The sequence below is a fragment of the Centruroides sculpturatus genome, unplaced genomic scaffold, assembly GCF_000671375.1.
Source record: "Centruroides sculpturatus isolate CEXI.00-Female unplaced genomic scaffold, Cexi_2.0 scaffold1383, whole genome shotgun sequence".
Lineage (NCBI taxonomy): Eukaryota > Metazoa > Arthropoda > Arachnida > Scorpiones > Buthidae > Centruroides > Centruroides sculpturatus.
The window spans coordinates 98,810-114,857 of NW_019385663.1; the positions used below are offsets into that span (position 1 = coordinate 98,810).

Genomic DNA, 16,048 nt, shown 5'->3' on the forward strand with positions numbered 1-16,048 from the left:
TCTGTAATGAGGCAAATGAGAAACAAACATATTTACGTAGTTTATCGAATAAAAATGTTTACGTAAAAATTAAAACTTTTGCTTATTTCTCTTGAAATCTTTTGCTTTTTACGACATAAACTGGAACACTTATAGAAATCAATTTGAAAAGTTACAAAACATTAACGATTTTTAAGTTTTTATTGCTACTTTATTTAATATCTTCCTGTAAATTCATACAATAATCTATATTATTTTTTGTCAGATGTACGATAATTTCATAAGTATTGAAAAGTTTTCTTCTGCAAATCTCCCATTAACATTCAAATTTGAGGTATGTAAATAAGTTTAATAACTGCAATACAATTCGTAACTGTGAATTCTTACAGAATTTACTTAATTTGATTTAATGTTTGTCTTTTCATCATTTTGTTTCAAACATAATATTAACTACTTTAAAAACCGTAATTGATCTTTCCAAAAACAGTTTTGTTCACCATCGTTTAAAGAAGTTANATATTTAAAAGGAAAAGCATATAAACACGACATAAAAAATTCCATTAAAAAGAAAAGTATGTTTTGTATTTTATATTAAATAAAAAGGAAATTTATAGGGAAGACAGTAATTTGATTTTGGCCTTTTCATTTTCCAGTTGGATTATTTAGATAGCGATTTCCGATAATCATTTTGTTTTCAAGTTACCGTAACGGTATATGTAACTGGTTTTTACACGAAGAATGTTTAGTGTTGTTGAACTTAATTTTAAATAGAAACTCTTTTCCGCGTTATGGAGGAGTATAACACACACATCACGAGCTTCGAATCTTCAATCGCTAGGGGGCGATATGTGGTGGTAAAATGTTGTCGGCTTTCTGACCGGGAGTGATTTGTAAATGAAAAAAAGTGTGGTTAGAAGTAATATTAATTGAAAATTATTAAATCAGATATGACAACTAGAATACTATATACAAAGGTAAAGTCTTCATGTTCTTATTTCAAGTTGGAAACAAATAAACCGGTTTTAAGATTCGTGTTATAAATATATGACAGATGTCATTTTCTTATATTTAAATATACCTGTTTTATATTTAAAAAAATCGAATTAAAATGGATATTTAATAAATATATTTTACGTTGTGCGTGTTTTAATTTGATGACACGTAAATTTTCTGTTGTTTAAACAATTCCATATAATTTATTTCGTAAGCAATTTCCATAAACTTTGGACATTTTGATTGTTAATGTATATTCGTTTAATTAACTAACAAGTAAGTAAAACATTGGACTCCGCATGATTGATTATGTGCAAAATTCCATAAAATCTAATGTGACAGATTTTTTTATAGTTGATAAACTATAGTTGTTTGATATTGCAATTTTTCTTTTATTATATTTGATTTGTCATTTTTTTTTTAAGTTAATTTATGTGTGAAAACTTTGTATGTTTACTTTCCATTTAAAATTATTTAGAAATTTCATTCTAGTCATGTTAAGCCACGTGCTAGAAAAAAAGAAATGCCCACGAAAACTGTACTTTTTTTCTTTTCTTTTCCATTTAAAATTATTTATCACAAATTATAATAATGCTATAAAACTACTTTTTTCAAAATGTTAACATTAAAGCTCATTACAGAATATAATTTATCCTTAAACGAGAATATCAATTTAGAATTTTACAGAAAAAATATTCAGATACTGTGATTTTATCTAATAATTACCAGTTGTTTGTTATTGATGTTTAAGGTTTGAAGAATGATAAGATTTTGCATTTATTAAGATCATTTCTCATATATTTGAAATATATTTAACAATATAAGAGTTTAATTAAATGCATCATCACTAGTTAAAATTGCTGTGGTAAAAATATTGGTAAATATTAATGACCAGTCCTTGTTTCCTACCTAGTTAAATTCAGTTTAACTAAATGATGAATAGAATTTAATTAAACTATTTAGTTAAATGTTGAAAGTAAAAGTTTTTCAACATCATTGTAAGAATATTATGATACAGAAATACAACAAAAAATAAATAATTCTTGATGGATTTTAATGAATTGGTGAATTGGGTCTTTTGTTCCATTAAATTGGTTTGATGGTACTGTAGAGTCCCAAAAACTTGGCCTAATGTTGACCGAAGAGTGGCCAAGTTTGTGAAAATGCCGGGTTATTGGGAATGGGGTTAAAAAAGAATAAGTAAGAGTGTTTCTTCAGAAAATACTGTACTATACTTGTATGTATTGTTTGTTTGAGAATACAACAGAGAATAAACCCAAATACCCTTAAACAAAGGAAAAATATGTACTTTATGAAGAGACAGAGCCTTTACTACATGAAAATGAAAATTAATGAATACACAGTGTAAAGTAATTTAACTGATAACACAGACCTCAGAAAAATATTTTGAGGCATAAAACTGTCTATAATGAAAATTAACTAGTCAACTTTGCAAAAACTGGCTACTTTTTTTTAAAGAAATGCGTAATGTCCTGTTGTCTTCTGCAATGCACTTTGCATTTTGCTGCTTCATCACGAAGACAACAAAGGAACAGTAAGTCCATTATTGACGCACCTTGTTCAAAATACTGAAGGGCGGTTTCAACAGTCTTTAATCCCTCACTATGTGGTATTTTAGGAGCTTGTACAGTAGAATCCTCAATGTCAACATGTTCATCATTTTCCGACATTTTTTCATTAACTGTGACAGCAGCAATAATTTCTGCATCAGACATAATGTCTTGCTCGGTATCATTCTGGAACCACTGTTCGACATCATTTTCATCGGCTTCTGCACATCCAAAAACTGTTTTCAGGAGGTCGAGTAAGTTTACAATTTCTGCATCATCATGTTCAACAAACTCATTTCCCTCATAATCAAGGAGTTTTCTCCAGGAACGAATTAGTGTTAATGACACTAACTTGTTCCAGGCGTATGTCACCCAGCAAACAACATCCAATAGATTAATTTTCTTTAAGTTCTGGATAAGACCTTGACCATCATCGTTTGCAGAAAGAAGGGAGGATAACAGCTTGCGCCGAGTTTTCCGGACTGCCAGGTTATCAAGTGCTGAGTTTTCAGGACTCTACTGTATTATTATTTATTTTTTTAGCAAATATGACATGGTTATGATTTTTTTATTTTAATAAAATAAACTTGCATTTAAAACTTTAATAGCTTGTATAAAATTTTCAATAAATATGTTTAAATTGAGTAAAACATCACACAAATAATTCAAATATATCAAGAATCACTTAAGTTAAATTTCTTTAGAATGACAAATAACTGAGATAGTTTTCTGACAGTTTATAGTGTACATCATTGATAACTGCCATTTTTCCGTCTTAAATTATTTTGTTTTAAAATTTATACATACTGTACAATTGTTAAAAATATAGGGTATTCTCCTCAAATCTCTCTAGTTTTATGGATTAATATTGGAAAAAGAAAGGTGACTATAATACTGTAGACAATGGTAATAGAAAGTGCATCTGAAAAAGTGACACACTATATTAAATCAGTACATTTGAACATGTGCTCCTGATGTGGTACATACAATATCCAATCTTTACTTGATTTCAATCCATAATCTTTACTTGATTTCAACCCATGTCCAAATCAGCCTGTGAGTTTTAGGAGTTAATGGCATTCTTAATTCTTGTATGCAGGGCTTTAATGTCTGACACTTTTGTAGCAAACATGCAAACCTTGACATATCCACCAAAAAAAAGTTCAAAGGGCTGATGTCAAATGATTGGGTAGGCAAAGAAATGGGACTGTGTTGACCAATCCAGTAATCTATACTGTATGGTAACAGAGGTACAGATTACTGTGAAGGTCCAAAACCCTTTTGTTTTAGAACAGTATCACCCCTCTAATAAACCTTGTGATTACGAGGTTTATTAGGGAGAGGGAGAGGTTTATTAGGGAGAGGGAGAGGTTTATTAGGGAGGTTTATTAGGGAAAAGGGAAAAAGGGGGCCTTCTGTGGTCGATGACCGAGACGATCTCCTTGAAAAAAATTGTTAGTATATCAATAAAAGAAATCTCCTCCATTTGTTTAAAGGTAATTCTGTAGACGTTAATATCAACAAGACGGGAATAAGAAATGTTTCCTATCCCCTCTTTGGTTGCACATGACATGTGGTTACAGCAATAAATTGCCTTGTTCGTAATCAAACGCAACGTTTAACATAAACAATATCTAGATTGTTGACCAGTTTACAGAAATTATTGTCAGCTGAATGTTAATTTATGGATGAGATCCATCAAACCTATAGAAATTTATATTATAAAATCATATCTTCTAGACACTGATATCAATAAGTTAAACAAACTTCTCTGTACCAGTGGTCCGTACTAGCTAGATCCAGACATCAACACATGAACAGGTGTGCATATAAATCATTAATGATGTCATAGTTCTCACCCCCTCAAAAATAGTATAAAGAGGGCTTGGATGCAGTCCACAAGGCGGCGGACACCTCCAGGGCAGACATCGACTGCCACATCTACTGACCCATAACACCACCCTATCTGTCGCTACCTCGCCATAACTGCCATGACAATCCAGGAACGTTTTTACCAACAACTTATATTACAGATCGGGAACTTAGAGGTATTTTTTTAGATATCTATTTGTATACTCTCTGAGAAGTCTCTCCGAGAGGTCTCTCTCTCGTCTCTTAATTTAATTTAGAGAATAGAGATTAGATATTCCATATGAAAGACAAATCATTGTTGCGACATAGAATAGAATTTTTGTAGCTCTTCACCTTCGCCTTTGATATGTACAATTTTATAGTTGTTTATTAAATGTGTTATTCTTGTTCAACCTGTGTATTTATTTGGGAACCTGTCAACTTACCCATTAACCTCCCCCACTCATTTTATTTTGCCCTCCTATAAAGACATCCTCTGACAGAGCCACCAGTAAGTGGAGACAACTAACCCCCTCGGTTCTCACATCACCATCAAATGGCAGCAACAGCCCTTTCTAGCATGTGCACATGAAAGTATTGACTAACATTATCGGACACATTTTATTCACAAACCTGAATAAATAGATTTTACAGAACAGTTTAAAACTATGGAGGTTTGAGGGGACACCTATGTATTTGTGAATTTATTAGGTTTAAAAATTTAGAATTATAACAAAAAGAATGACATATTATTTTCTAAGTTAAAAAGCTGCAACTGCAATGCTTGTATTTATTATTTAAATTCAAACTCTCATATTAATATCTGCTTTCTTATTTGTCAACTACATTACAAGTTCATACCTCTCTTAGTCACAGTCAATATATAGTTGTGCAGAATCTTTTATCAGTTTATTTTTAATACTCCTTATTGAATATCAATTAGTAATTTTAATATAAACTCAATTAATATCATTATTATTATTATATTACAAATGTCAGGCTCAGCTAATATTGGTGCCAAGTGCTATGCCAGTCTAAAGTCAAGGCATAGCTATCTAAACAAGTGTAACATTAAGCTTCTGTGTTATTGGTGTATGTGTCCTTGTCTAGAAATTTCTTAACAATGTAACATCTGTTCAATAATATAGCTTTCTGTAGTGTCGTGTTTTTACTAAGGTTTAACACTTCCAGATTGTTGTGTAGAGCAGTGATTCTTAACTGGTATTCTGCAAACTTGTTGCAAGTGTTCTGCAAAATTATGAAAGTGGCATACTAGCTGAAACTATGGTTAGACAAACTTTAGCATAAATTTGCAGCTTACAACCCATACAAGATGCAACTTGTATTTTGCAGTGAACTGCCTTTGTTTCACTTGCAAAGGCAAGAAATTCATATACTATATTTAAGCAATGTTCTTTGCATAGAGAATCCCTAGTTTTAAAAATATTACTGACAATGTTAAAACCTACACTAGAACAAGTGTAAATATGTTAAATTACATCAAGCCAAGGTCACTAAAAACATGTTTTTTTTCAAAAATTTGAATATCTATGGAGTTCAGTATGTATCTTCACTTTTGCATGCAGAAGTAATATGGTTCTTCAGAGGTAAAGTAATATGCTCATTTTTAGAACTTAAGAATTAATTATTGGCTTTTTTCTGAAATGAAGCTACAAATTCTTTTATAAAACATCTTAAAAATAATAATTGGTTTTCTAAAATGACATATTTATCTGATTTTTAATTACTTGAATTGTGTTCATACAGATGTGCAAGGAAAAAATGAAAATATTCTGACACCCAGTGACAAATGTCAACATTTCAGAAAAAGTATTTCTTTGGAAAAATCACATATCAGAAAAATTTTAAATTTTTTTCACTTCATAAAAATGTAAAGGTAATTATTTCCATTATAGAAGAATATTTAACACTATTGGAAGAAAAGATTGCAAGTTATTTTCCTTCTTTAAATACAGAAAATTATGACTGAATACAAAATCTTTTTTGCAGAGTTAATATGTTGAGTTGGGAATTTTCGATACAAGAAGAACAATTGGTTACCTTTTCAAGGGATTGTATATTAAAAATGAAATTCTCCAAGATAACTCTTCATGAGTTTTGGATTTTTGTCTAACCCAAATAACCAGCTGTCTCTACAAGGACACTAAAAATTTTGTTAGTTTTCAACATATTTGTTTTAGCTTACTTCCCACATTTACCAATATAAAAACTGAAAATCGAGAAAGATTTACTAATAAATATGAATAAATGAAAACACATCTGCATTCCACACTGGAATAATGATAAAATAAGACACTACAACCAATAACCAATGCAAAGTACGGCTAAGTAATAAAATTAAACATGCATTAATTTTAGGGAAGAGATGTCTCTATCAATGGCATGGCAGGCTTTACTTGACAGTGATATTTAGTACAGTATATTTAGTATATATTTAGATAGTATTTGATCTTATTTAAAGATGACATGGGAAACACATGCGCATAAGTTCATTTTATTCAAACTCTTCATCTTACTGTTCAATTTTATATTCAAACAAGTCGAAAGGCCCAATGCAGACATTGGAGCACTCTAAATTACAAATAAAAATAATGATATACTGAATATTATACTGTAAAAATATAAAATAATTTATATTGTTAATTTAAAGAATAGCTAGGGGCACCCCTAGTGGCCATTTTTGGAATATAGTAATAGAAAGAAAATGCCCATTTTTTCAGCTTTATATAGTAGATAGTATATTTTGTGTATGTCATTATCTAATACTGCCTGTGGAGTATATTTGTGTATGGTAGCTGGGTGTAATCTATGTTAGTGTTCAAGCTCTTAGTGTATTATATTTGCTGTTTGATTATGCCTATGTAAATAGTCTATTTGTGCTAAAAGCAAGGCTGTGGATTTGTGTAAACATCAACCAACTCTGACTTTTCCTTACCAGCTGACTCCGACTCCAACCAGGGGCAGACTTGTTACCGAAAAAGACCTGGAAATTCTGATGTCATTACATGACCTCAGAATAAAAGGTTCAATAAATAGAGTTCTAATAAAGATAGAACATAGAAACTTTTTATTCCAAAGCTAAAAGATTTCTCTAAGTAATGACACAGTCAATATATAAATATGTATTCGATAATTTTTACTTTTCTGGCTGTTATATATAACAGAGAGAAAGTGTAATGCTTGGTCAAAAAATGACCCCTCCCAAATTTTTACATTTTTGGACTCAAAACACCTTGAAATTTCGAGATATGCAAAAGATTTACGATTTTTTTCTATATGTGTGAATGTTAGACTGTGGGAGGGGCATGATTTTGTTCACCCTGTTTGAAGCCTAATAATTTCTGTGGTCAGAGTGGTTAGAATCTGAGTCAGATGGTTTAACATAGGAGTTAGTTATTAAGCATCAAAGTGGTTGAACTAAATCATGTCCCCATACATATTCTAACATCGTAGGTGAAAACATCTTAACAGGTTTTACTGTATTATTATAAAATGACAAAAAAGTTTACTTTGAGGGTAAAAACGAGTTTTACTTTTTATTTTTTAAATTTTGAACGATAATAATGAGTATAAAATATTCATTAAGAGATATGACACATGACCCCTTTTATATCTTCACCCTGTCAACCTTTAATTAAGAACCAAAATTTAATAGTATTAATGCTCCTTTATATGCAAGCTACAGTGCCACATTTCATTTCTTAAACTTTACCCATTCTGAGATATTGTTTAATATCTCAGAACAGAAAATAAAGAAATTAAACAAATTAGATGCCAACACACACACATGTGCGAATTTTTCCTCTTTTATTGACTTTTTTGGGGGGTTTGGGAGGTCTCCAAATGTATGTGTAGATTTGCAAAAAAACTTGGAGGGTCAAATTTGACATGATTTCAATACTTTTCCATTTTATATACAGTACATAACAAGTTGGGAAGTAAAAAGGAGTCAGAGTCAGCAGATATTTTGATGACTGACTCCAGCTAAAACATCAAAACTCCATGACTCCGACTCCACAGCCCAGGCTAAAAGCTTCCAACCAGAGGTTATATGTTGTATTGTTTCTTACAAAATGTGGCATTTTCTGCAACAGTCATTTGTGAGTGATGCATCCTTCAGGATGTGTTTTCTGTAGTTTTTAGTGTTTATGACCTGATCTTGAATAACAACCATAAAACCTTCAGTATCTCCAAACAGATAGCCCCTATTCAGCTAGTAGTTTGATGTGCAGTTCTATCAACATAGTCCTTAGCTAGGTCATAGGCATGTGTGCCATGAAGTGCCTTTTGGGCACTGCTTAATGGTGTCTATGTTATTTATGTGTTGAGCTATCCAGATGCTCAGAATGTAAGTTTAAAGGTGTATGGTTACTGTCTGTCAGAATTATAGCTTGATATTTCTTTTGGAAAAACTGCAGTGTTAGAATTCATTTGTAGTGCAGGTTAACTATATTAGTCAGACCACAACCATCTTCTTTATGAGGAAGAGTTAGTCTTTCTATAGATGATTTTGGATGATATTGTTTATGTTTAGTAAGTGTTGTTGTTGTTTTCCTTTCGAATTGCTCGAGATCTTTGTCCAGTGTATTACTTCAAAAGAATAAGTTAGTACAGGAACAATATATGAAGTGTGCAATGCTGTAATGTTGTAAATGCCAAAAAACAAACTTTTCAGGAGAGGTAAAAGAACAATTTTTCTAGTGAATGAATTCATTTCAGTTTTACAATAAAATGGTAAAATACTCACTAGGTTACAAATTCTCTGGAATATCAAAATGATGTAAATATAAGCTGTAACATTTTAAGTGCCAAAAGTCACATGACTTGCATTTTGATGCTTTAAACATTATAGCGTCACATAAATTCATCTTCAAAATATAGCCATTTACACCATTGCTATTGTTTTTTTTTTTGTAGCAGAAAACATTGTATTTAGAATTCAATTCTTCAATAAAATGTATTTAGAGAAAAATGACATTTACAATGCATTCAATACATTAATCAATCAATACATATGAAGCAAGCATTGCATGCTTCATATGTATTGGTTGCTTTAATAGTATGTTTTGCATTTAGGTGTTCTTAGTACTGCATGTAATCTGTTTTGGTATTTGAGTGTTAATCTTTGTTTTATCTGTGCATGTTCAATAAGTTTGGCCTATTGGAATCCTAAATATTTATGAAACTTGCCCTCTTCCATGGACTCAATAATATCTCCACTTCTGAGTACAGAATCTCCTTTCTTTAGAACCCCTTTTTCAATGTAGAGTGTTTTGCATTTGTCTAAACCAGGGGTATGCAACCTTCTGGTTACTAAGGGCACAATAAAAATTTTTAAAACCATCAAAGGCACATAATTTCATTTTTGAAAAAAAATCACAATATTGTAATAAATAAACAAAATAATTGTTTTGAAACATGTATATTTATACAAAATAAAGTTTATACATGCTTGTAATAACTAAAAAATGAAAATCAAAAATATGTACATAAAATAACACAAAATCAAATTAAATAAAATTATAAGTACAGTGGTACTTCAGTATATGTCTGCTTTAGAATACGTCCAATTCGGAATATGTCCTGTTTGGACAAAACAATTTTCGCTTGGTATACAACTTAATTCAATTATATGTGCCATCTATGAACAAGTAGCACTATCGGTGTATTAGACCAGACTAGACATTCGCGGTGCCACAGTTTATAACTTTGTTCAATTTTTTAAATTTTAATTTGTAAGTAAAATGTTATTATTTTTATTAATCATGAATTGCAAAAAGGCAACAGAAAAATAAAAAAAAATGACTAAAATCACAATGGAACTGAAAAAAGAGATTGTTGAGAAATACGAATGTGGCATATGTGTTCAAGATTTAATGTTGTATATCGTATTCCGATATCGAAAATCGTGAAAAATAAAGACATTATTAAATTTGCTAACGTTGCGAAAAGGGTTAAATCAATTTCTAAACATAGATCGAAGACATTAGATCATGTTGAGAAATTGCTTTTGCTTTGGATAACTGAAAAACAGTGTGCTGGAGACAGCGTATCAGAAGCAATTATTTGCAAGAAAGCTAAAAAGATACATGCTGATCTCATGAAAAATCAAGCAGGAACTAGCCAGAAAAGCGAGGTGTTTAAAGTCAGCCATTTGTTTTTACATGAGAACGGATTAATCATTTTTAAATTACTTCTTATGGGAAAGGTTGGTTTGGTATACGTGCTATTCAGTATAAGTCCAAACACCAGGAATGGATTAATATCATATACCGAGGTTCCACTGTATATACATTTGTGCTTGTGTGACTTGGTTCTAGAGGATGCATCTGAAATGTGCCACAGGTGCCATGTTGCCGACCTCTGGTTTAGACCAAATTCTATTTGTATATCATTTGAGTATGTGTATGTAGTTTGTAAGAGATGTTGATGCTGATTCTGTGTAGAAGCATAAAGTTTGATATTGTCCATGTACTGTACAGTACATGAGATGTGATAATGTGAACAGTGATGTTTTGTTATGTCCAATATTATAACTATATTGTGTTTTGTTCAATGTATTAAATAAAAGGTTAAGCACAAGGCAGAACCAAATAGGACTCAAGGAATATTTGAATCCTTGAATCCTTTGAAGTGATGAATCCTTGAAAAATTCATCACTTGATGCATATTTGATTTGTTTTTGTGTGTGTTATGGAGGTTAGGATGTAATGTTGTTCTTCAGTGGAGCATGGTAGAACAAAGGAAACTAATGAGTTGGGGATGGATTTTATAGTTGCAAAGTTTGTGCAGCACTAGTATGTGGGACACTGTTGAACGCTTTTCTGTATTAATGTATGCCATGTATATGCTTCTGTGTTGCTTATGAACTTGTCATAGGATAACAGTGTCAATGAGTAGTTGTTCCTTTGCATCCTTTGTGGTTTCTACAGCAGCCTTTTTGTTGTTCTGTAAGAATGCCATGTTTGTCAATATGATCATATATTTTGTTTGTGGTGCAAGAGGTAAGAATCTTGTAAAATGTTGAAATACATGTAATTGGTCTGTGCTGTGCAAGGCCTTTCATTATTTTTTTTTGTTTTCATGTAGGTGATGTCCTGTGTGAGAAAAATTGGCATGTCTTGTGGATTGTTGATGATATGAGTTAAATGTTTAGCTAATTTTTGATGCAGGGATGTGAATTTTTTGTACCAGAAATTAATTAATGTTGTCTTCATCAGGTGTATGGACAACACCTGGTGTAGACTCTATACAATAGCTGCCATATGTGGCTGTTGTGTACAGTCAATGCCTGTAAATTTTGTGAGTGCTTCCTGGACAAGGAAAGAGAGAGTATGAATTAAACCTGAATCTATTTCTGGCATGAAAAAGTGTTGATATTATCAGCTTCAGAGAAAATAGTGATGGTAGGAATATTGTCAGTGGATCTTGATAATTCTGAAGGATTATGTGATCATTGTTGATGTTGGAAGTATTTGTTTGTTGATATAATTGTTCTGCAGTTTGTTGTTTGATATGCTCTAGTGTTGTTTGTGGTATAAGGTTGTTCTGTATAATTGTTTTTTTTTTATCAACAATGACTTTGAGATGAGGATATTATTGTTAAAAAAAGTGATGTAACTATTTCAGTATGTTGTCATTCTGTTTCAAGTTTTGTGATGATGTAATAAGTACAGATGATATCTCATTCCTTTCTGATGTTCATTTCATCCATTGTCATGGTTTACTTGCCTTAATAGTTGGGCTTCAATTTGAAAAAATTGCAGACTTATAAATTCCCACTGTTGTCCATCTCTGTTTGTCTATCCTTCCTTAATCTTGAGAATGGTGCTAAATAGATGAAAGTCAAGACAGATATGGAAAGCTTAGGAGCAGAAGACCTCATTAACTATATATGAACTTCTGGTCTCAACCGAAAGTCATGTGATTGCAGTTCAAAACTTTTTCCCAGAACCGAGTTATATAGATGACTGGCATGACTGTTGTTATCAGAAAAAATACATTGTATAGGGGCAAAACTCTACTAATTTGAGATGGAGAGTATATATTTTAAATTAAATAAGTTAAAAATATGATTAAAAATTGCAGCCTGGCATTGTGGTGATATCACAATAAATAATTGCTTGTTTGTGGCTGGATTGCCTCAGAAACATCAGGGTTAGGTTGGTTTCCTAGAACTGGTGTGGGCATTGCAGTAGTTGTATTTGGACCAGTGCTGCCACTGGTAGCCAAGAGAGACTGTGACATATTTTTTGAATGTGAGCCTCTGCCTAAACCCACAAGTGCTGACCTTGTTAATCCATATGATGTTTGAGCTGGTATTACACTTGGATCACATTATTACCATGGTTAAATCTCCACATGTGTGTTCAGTCACTCTTTGTTTCATTTCTCCCCACATACCTCATGGGCATGGGTGACCCTACCAGGAGCAGATGCTCCAGCTGGCAAAGCACTGCAGTTCATCAGAATTACTGAGCTCTCTCACCACAGCAAGGTGGTGACTGGCAAGAAAGTTATTATTATTATTTTCCAATGAGAATTATCTTTTCACAGAAGTTAAAATAGATAAAATATTTTCAAAAAATAAAGATGTCATCCATAAAGATGTAGATGCTCCACATCAGAGCATCTACATAAAAAATAAAGAACTCTTTTTAAGTATAACATTTATATACAGTAAGATTTGTCTTTATGATGCATTATACACAAGTAAATGGAAATTGAGAAGCAAGAAGAAAGTTTAATGTTTAATGAAAAAACATGCAGTGATGGATTCAAATAAAGGATATTCTTGAGAAAACATCACAAAATCAGCAATTGTTTCACAGAAAACACAAAATATTTCAACCTGGAAGCAAATCTGTTGAGATATATCCATGAAGTTTGGGCAAATGGATTTTCTGTGTCTGTTGAAATGATTCAGTTTGAAGCTCAAAGGATTGTTCAAAATATGAAAATTCCAGAAAATGATTATCTGATCACTATAAATAGCTCTTGTTAGGACTTATCACACACTATTGAGAAATCACTCAGAGACCAATGAACATTAATTATTTATTTGTAACTAATGTGTGCATTTCGGGCAGACAAGCCGTCCCTCTTCAGATGTTACAATCACTAATTTACAAGCATGTAATCCATAAATGTAAATCCATATATCTTCTATTAACAACTTCCCATTAACGATTTGGTTACACAAAATGTAAAGAATTTTAATTTTCTGCCATTTAATGTATAGCTATACAGAAATTGTTTTTAAATCAATCTATAAATCTAAAGTCATTGGCCAGACATTCCCATTATGTGTGTGGTGTTTTTTGTAGGAATTAATCTGTTATTCTCTAATTACATATATTACAGATCAAGGATTTTCACATCTTTTTATCCTGTTATCTTACAAAATATTTCCACAATACCTTATTTACATTTTTTAACAATTATAATTGTTAAAAAATATGCATCATCAAACTACAAATTTTCAAAAAACCCAAATATTAACTATGCATTGAAAAAATGCAGATTGCAATAAATGGGGCTAAAAAAATAAATCTTTTATTTTAAGTTATGGATCTGCTAAAAAAATTAAATTAATTTGGTGAGACCTGGAAAAAATTCTGACAAGGGCCTCTGAAAGATGGCCGAAAATGTTTGAACATTAAAATTTTTTTGTTGTTCATTTGCTGGAATTATTGTTTGTGTGTGAAGTGGTTGTTTTAAATATTCTGTTGTTCTACAATCTGTTAAAATGAGATTATTGTATTCATCATCCTTAGGAGTTATAATAATTTTGTACATATCAATTAGACTATTTGTTTTAAAATTTGTATTTGTTCTTTTGTGAAAATGTCTGCTTGATTTAAAATTTGATGTTTAAAAGTGTTCTATTTGGTTATGTTTTGTTACCTGATGATGATTGTTCTAGATTAATGAAAATATTTGTAGTTACTTTAACTGGTTTTTTTGGATGTTTGTGTGATGATGTTACTTACAACCAGTTTGAATTGGTGTGCGGATGATATAATAATTTGCCAAATGTTTGCTGTACCCCATTTCAAAATCTGTCTACTAAAATCTTATTTATTTTACTTATTTTAAGATGTGTTCTGTTATTTCTAAATTATCATCATCATTTAATGTCATGCCTACATTTTTGTATTAAACTAGCTTAAGTTTTGACTGTTGTTTATTTTTTTTACATATTTACTGAATTAATTCAAAGTAGTTTATTTCAGTCTAATGATAATTCTTTGTTATGATAATTCTCTGTTATGATAATAATATTTCAAAAAAAAAAGATCCTAAAATTTGAAGAATAATTTTTATTTCTTTTGCAAAATTTTCTAATTGTGTTTATATAACTACACCTACTATCCTATTGTTTCAATACTAAAATCCTTCTAACATTGTTTTATTTTTATTGTAGTACATCTAACTTGATTGTGACCTAAATAAAAATTCTGAGATACAGTACTTTGAATTGAACAAACCAGGTTATGTACTTTACATAAATATTCACCAGACTTTCATTTATATTGTCATATATATTCTTTAATCAGTCATTTCAGTTAGCATCCTAGTATTATTTTCTAGTTTGATAATTATTTTGTTTATATAAAGTGACACTTAGTTGATCATTTTATCTTTAACATGTTTTTTTCTCTAGGTTTTTTCTTATTTCTGAAGAGCTGAATATTTAGCCATATTTTTTTTTTATTGTTTATTTTTATTTCATTATATTTGATCCTAAATACACTATTTGTTTTAAAAATGGTTAATTCCAATCCTCCTGCAATCCAAAACAATCTCATTAAATTTTCTTCTATGTTAGCATATTTAATTTGAAATTAATTTTTCTAAAATTATTGTTATGTGTCATTCATTAGTTATAAATGTTTTCCTGTTTTTAATCAATAAAACTATAGTAGATCAAAGATCATTTATTGAATGCATATAGTATTAAGGTGGTGAAAGTATTGCTTTTAAATTTCATATCCATAAAACTTAAGAAATTTGCTATAAATAGAGAAATCTTGTAAAGACACTGTAATTCTGTATCATTTTCTACCCTGGCTGTTAAATATACAATGGAAGGTATTGGAATCATGTCACATTTGACCCTCATTTTCATAAAGAGGATGAAGACTCGGGACTACTCATTGGTATTGCCCGAGTGTGAAGAAGAGTAAAGGAAAGGTAGTTAAGGGAAGAGGCGAAGGGGAAAGAGTAAAGCGAGATAGGAAAGGGGATGAAAAGGGAAAGTTTCATGGGTGCCCAGCCTGTTTTATTAAGAATCAAATGAAACATACAGATATGGCTCCTGGCCATCAGATACAGACAATAATTGCAATATTTACAGTATGTACAATTGAAGACAGTTTGATTACACGTAGTTTGAAAACAATTTTAACCGAAAAAACAGAAGAACATAAATCAAATCAATATTTTGAACAAATACAGTTCTTGCCTGTCAGAATACAGACGATAAATAAACTTTTAACAAAATATTTTAAGGAAAAATGATTACACATAGAATGATCAAATTTACTAATCGAAAATACAATAGTAATTAGACAACATTAATTAATGTATTAATCAAATATGGCTTCTCGCCATCAAAAAACATAAATTAT

At 30.8% G+C, this 16,048-nt stretch overlaps 1 protein-coding gene across 1 annotated transcript in view; it reads left to right on the top strand.

Annotated features, from left to right (window-relative positions):
• The first annotated feature begins 823 nt into the window (after nt 1-823).
• Nucleotides 824-16,048, top strand: part of LOC111641005 (unconventional myosin-Va-like) — a 91,564-nt gene continuing 76,339 nt past the window's right edge. The window contains exon 1 of the mRNA XM_023387113.1: nt 824-953. Within this exon, the coding sequence (XP_023242881.1) occupies nt 927-953 (27 nt within the window). The 5' untranslated portion in view covers nt 824-926. The remainder of the gene's footprint in view (nt 954-16,048) is intronic.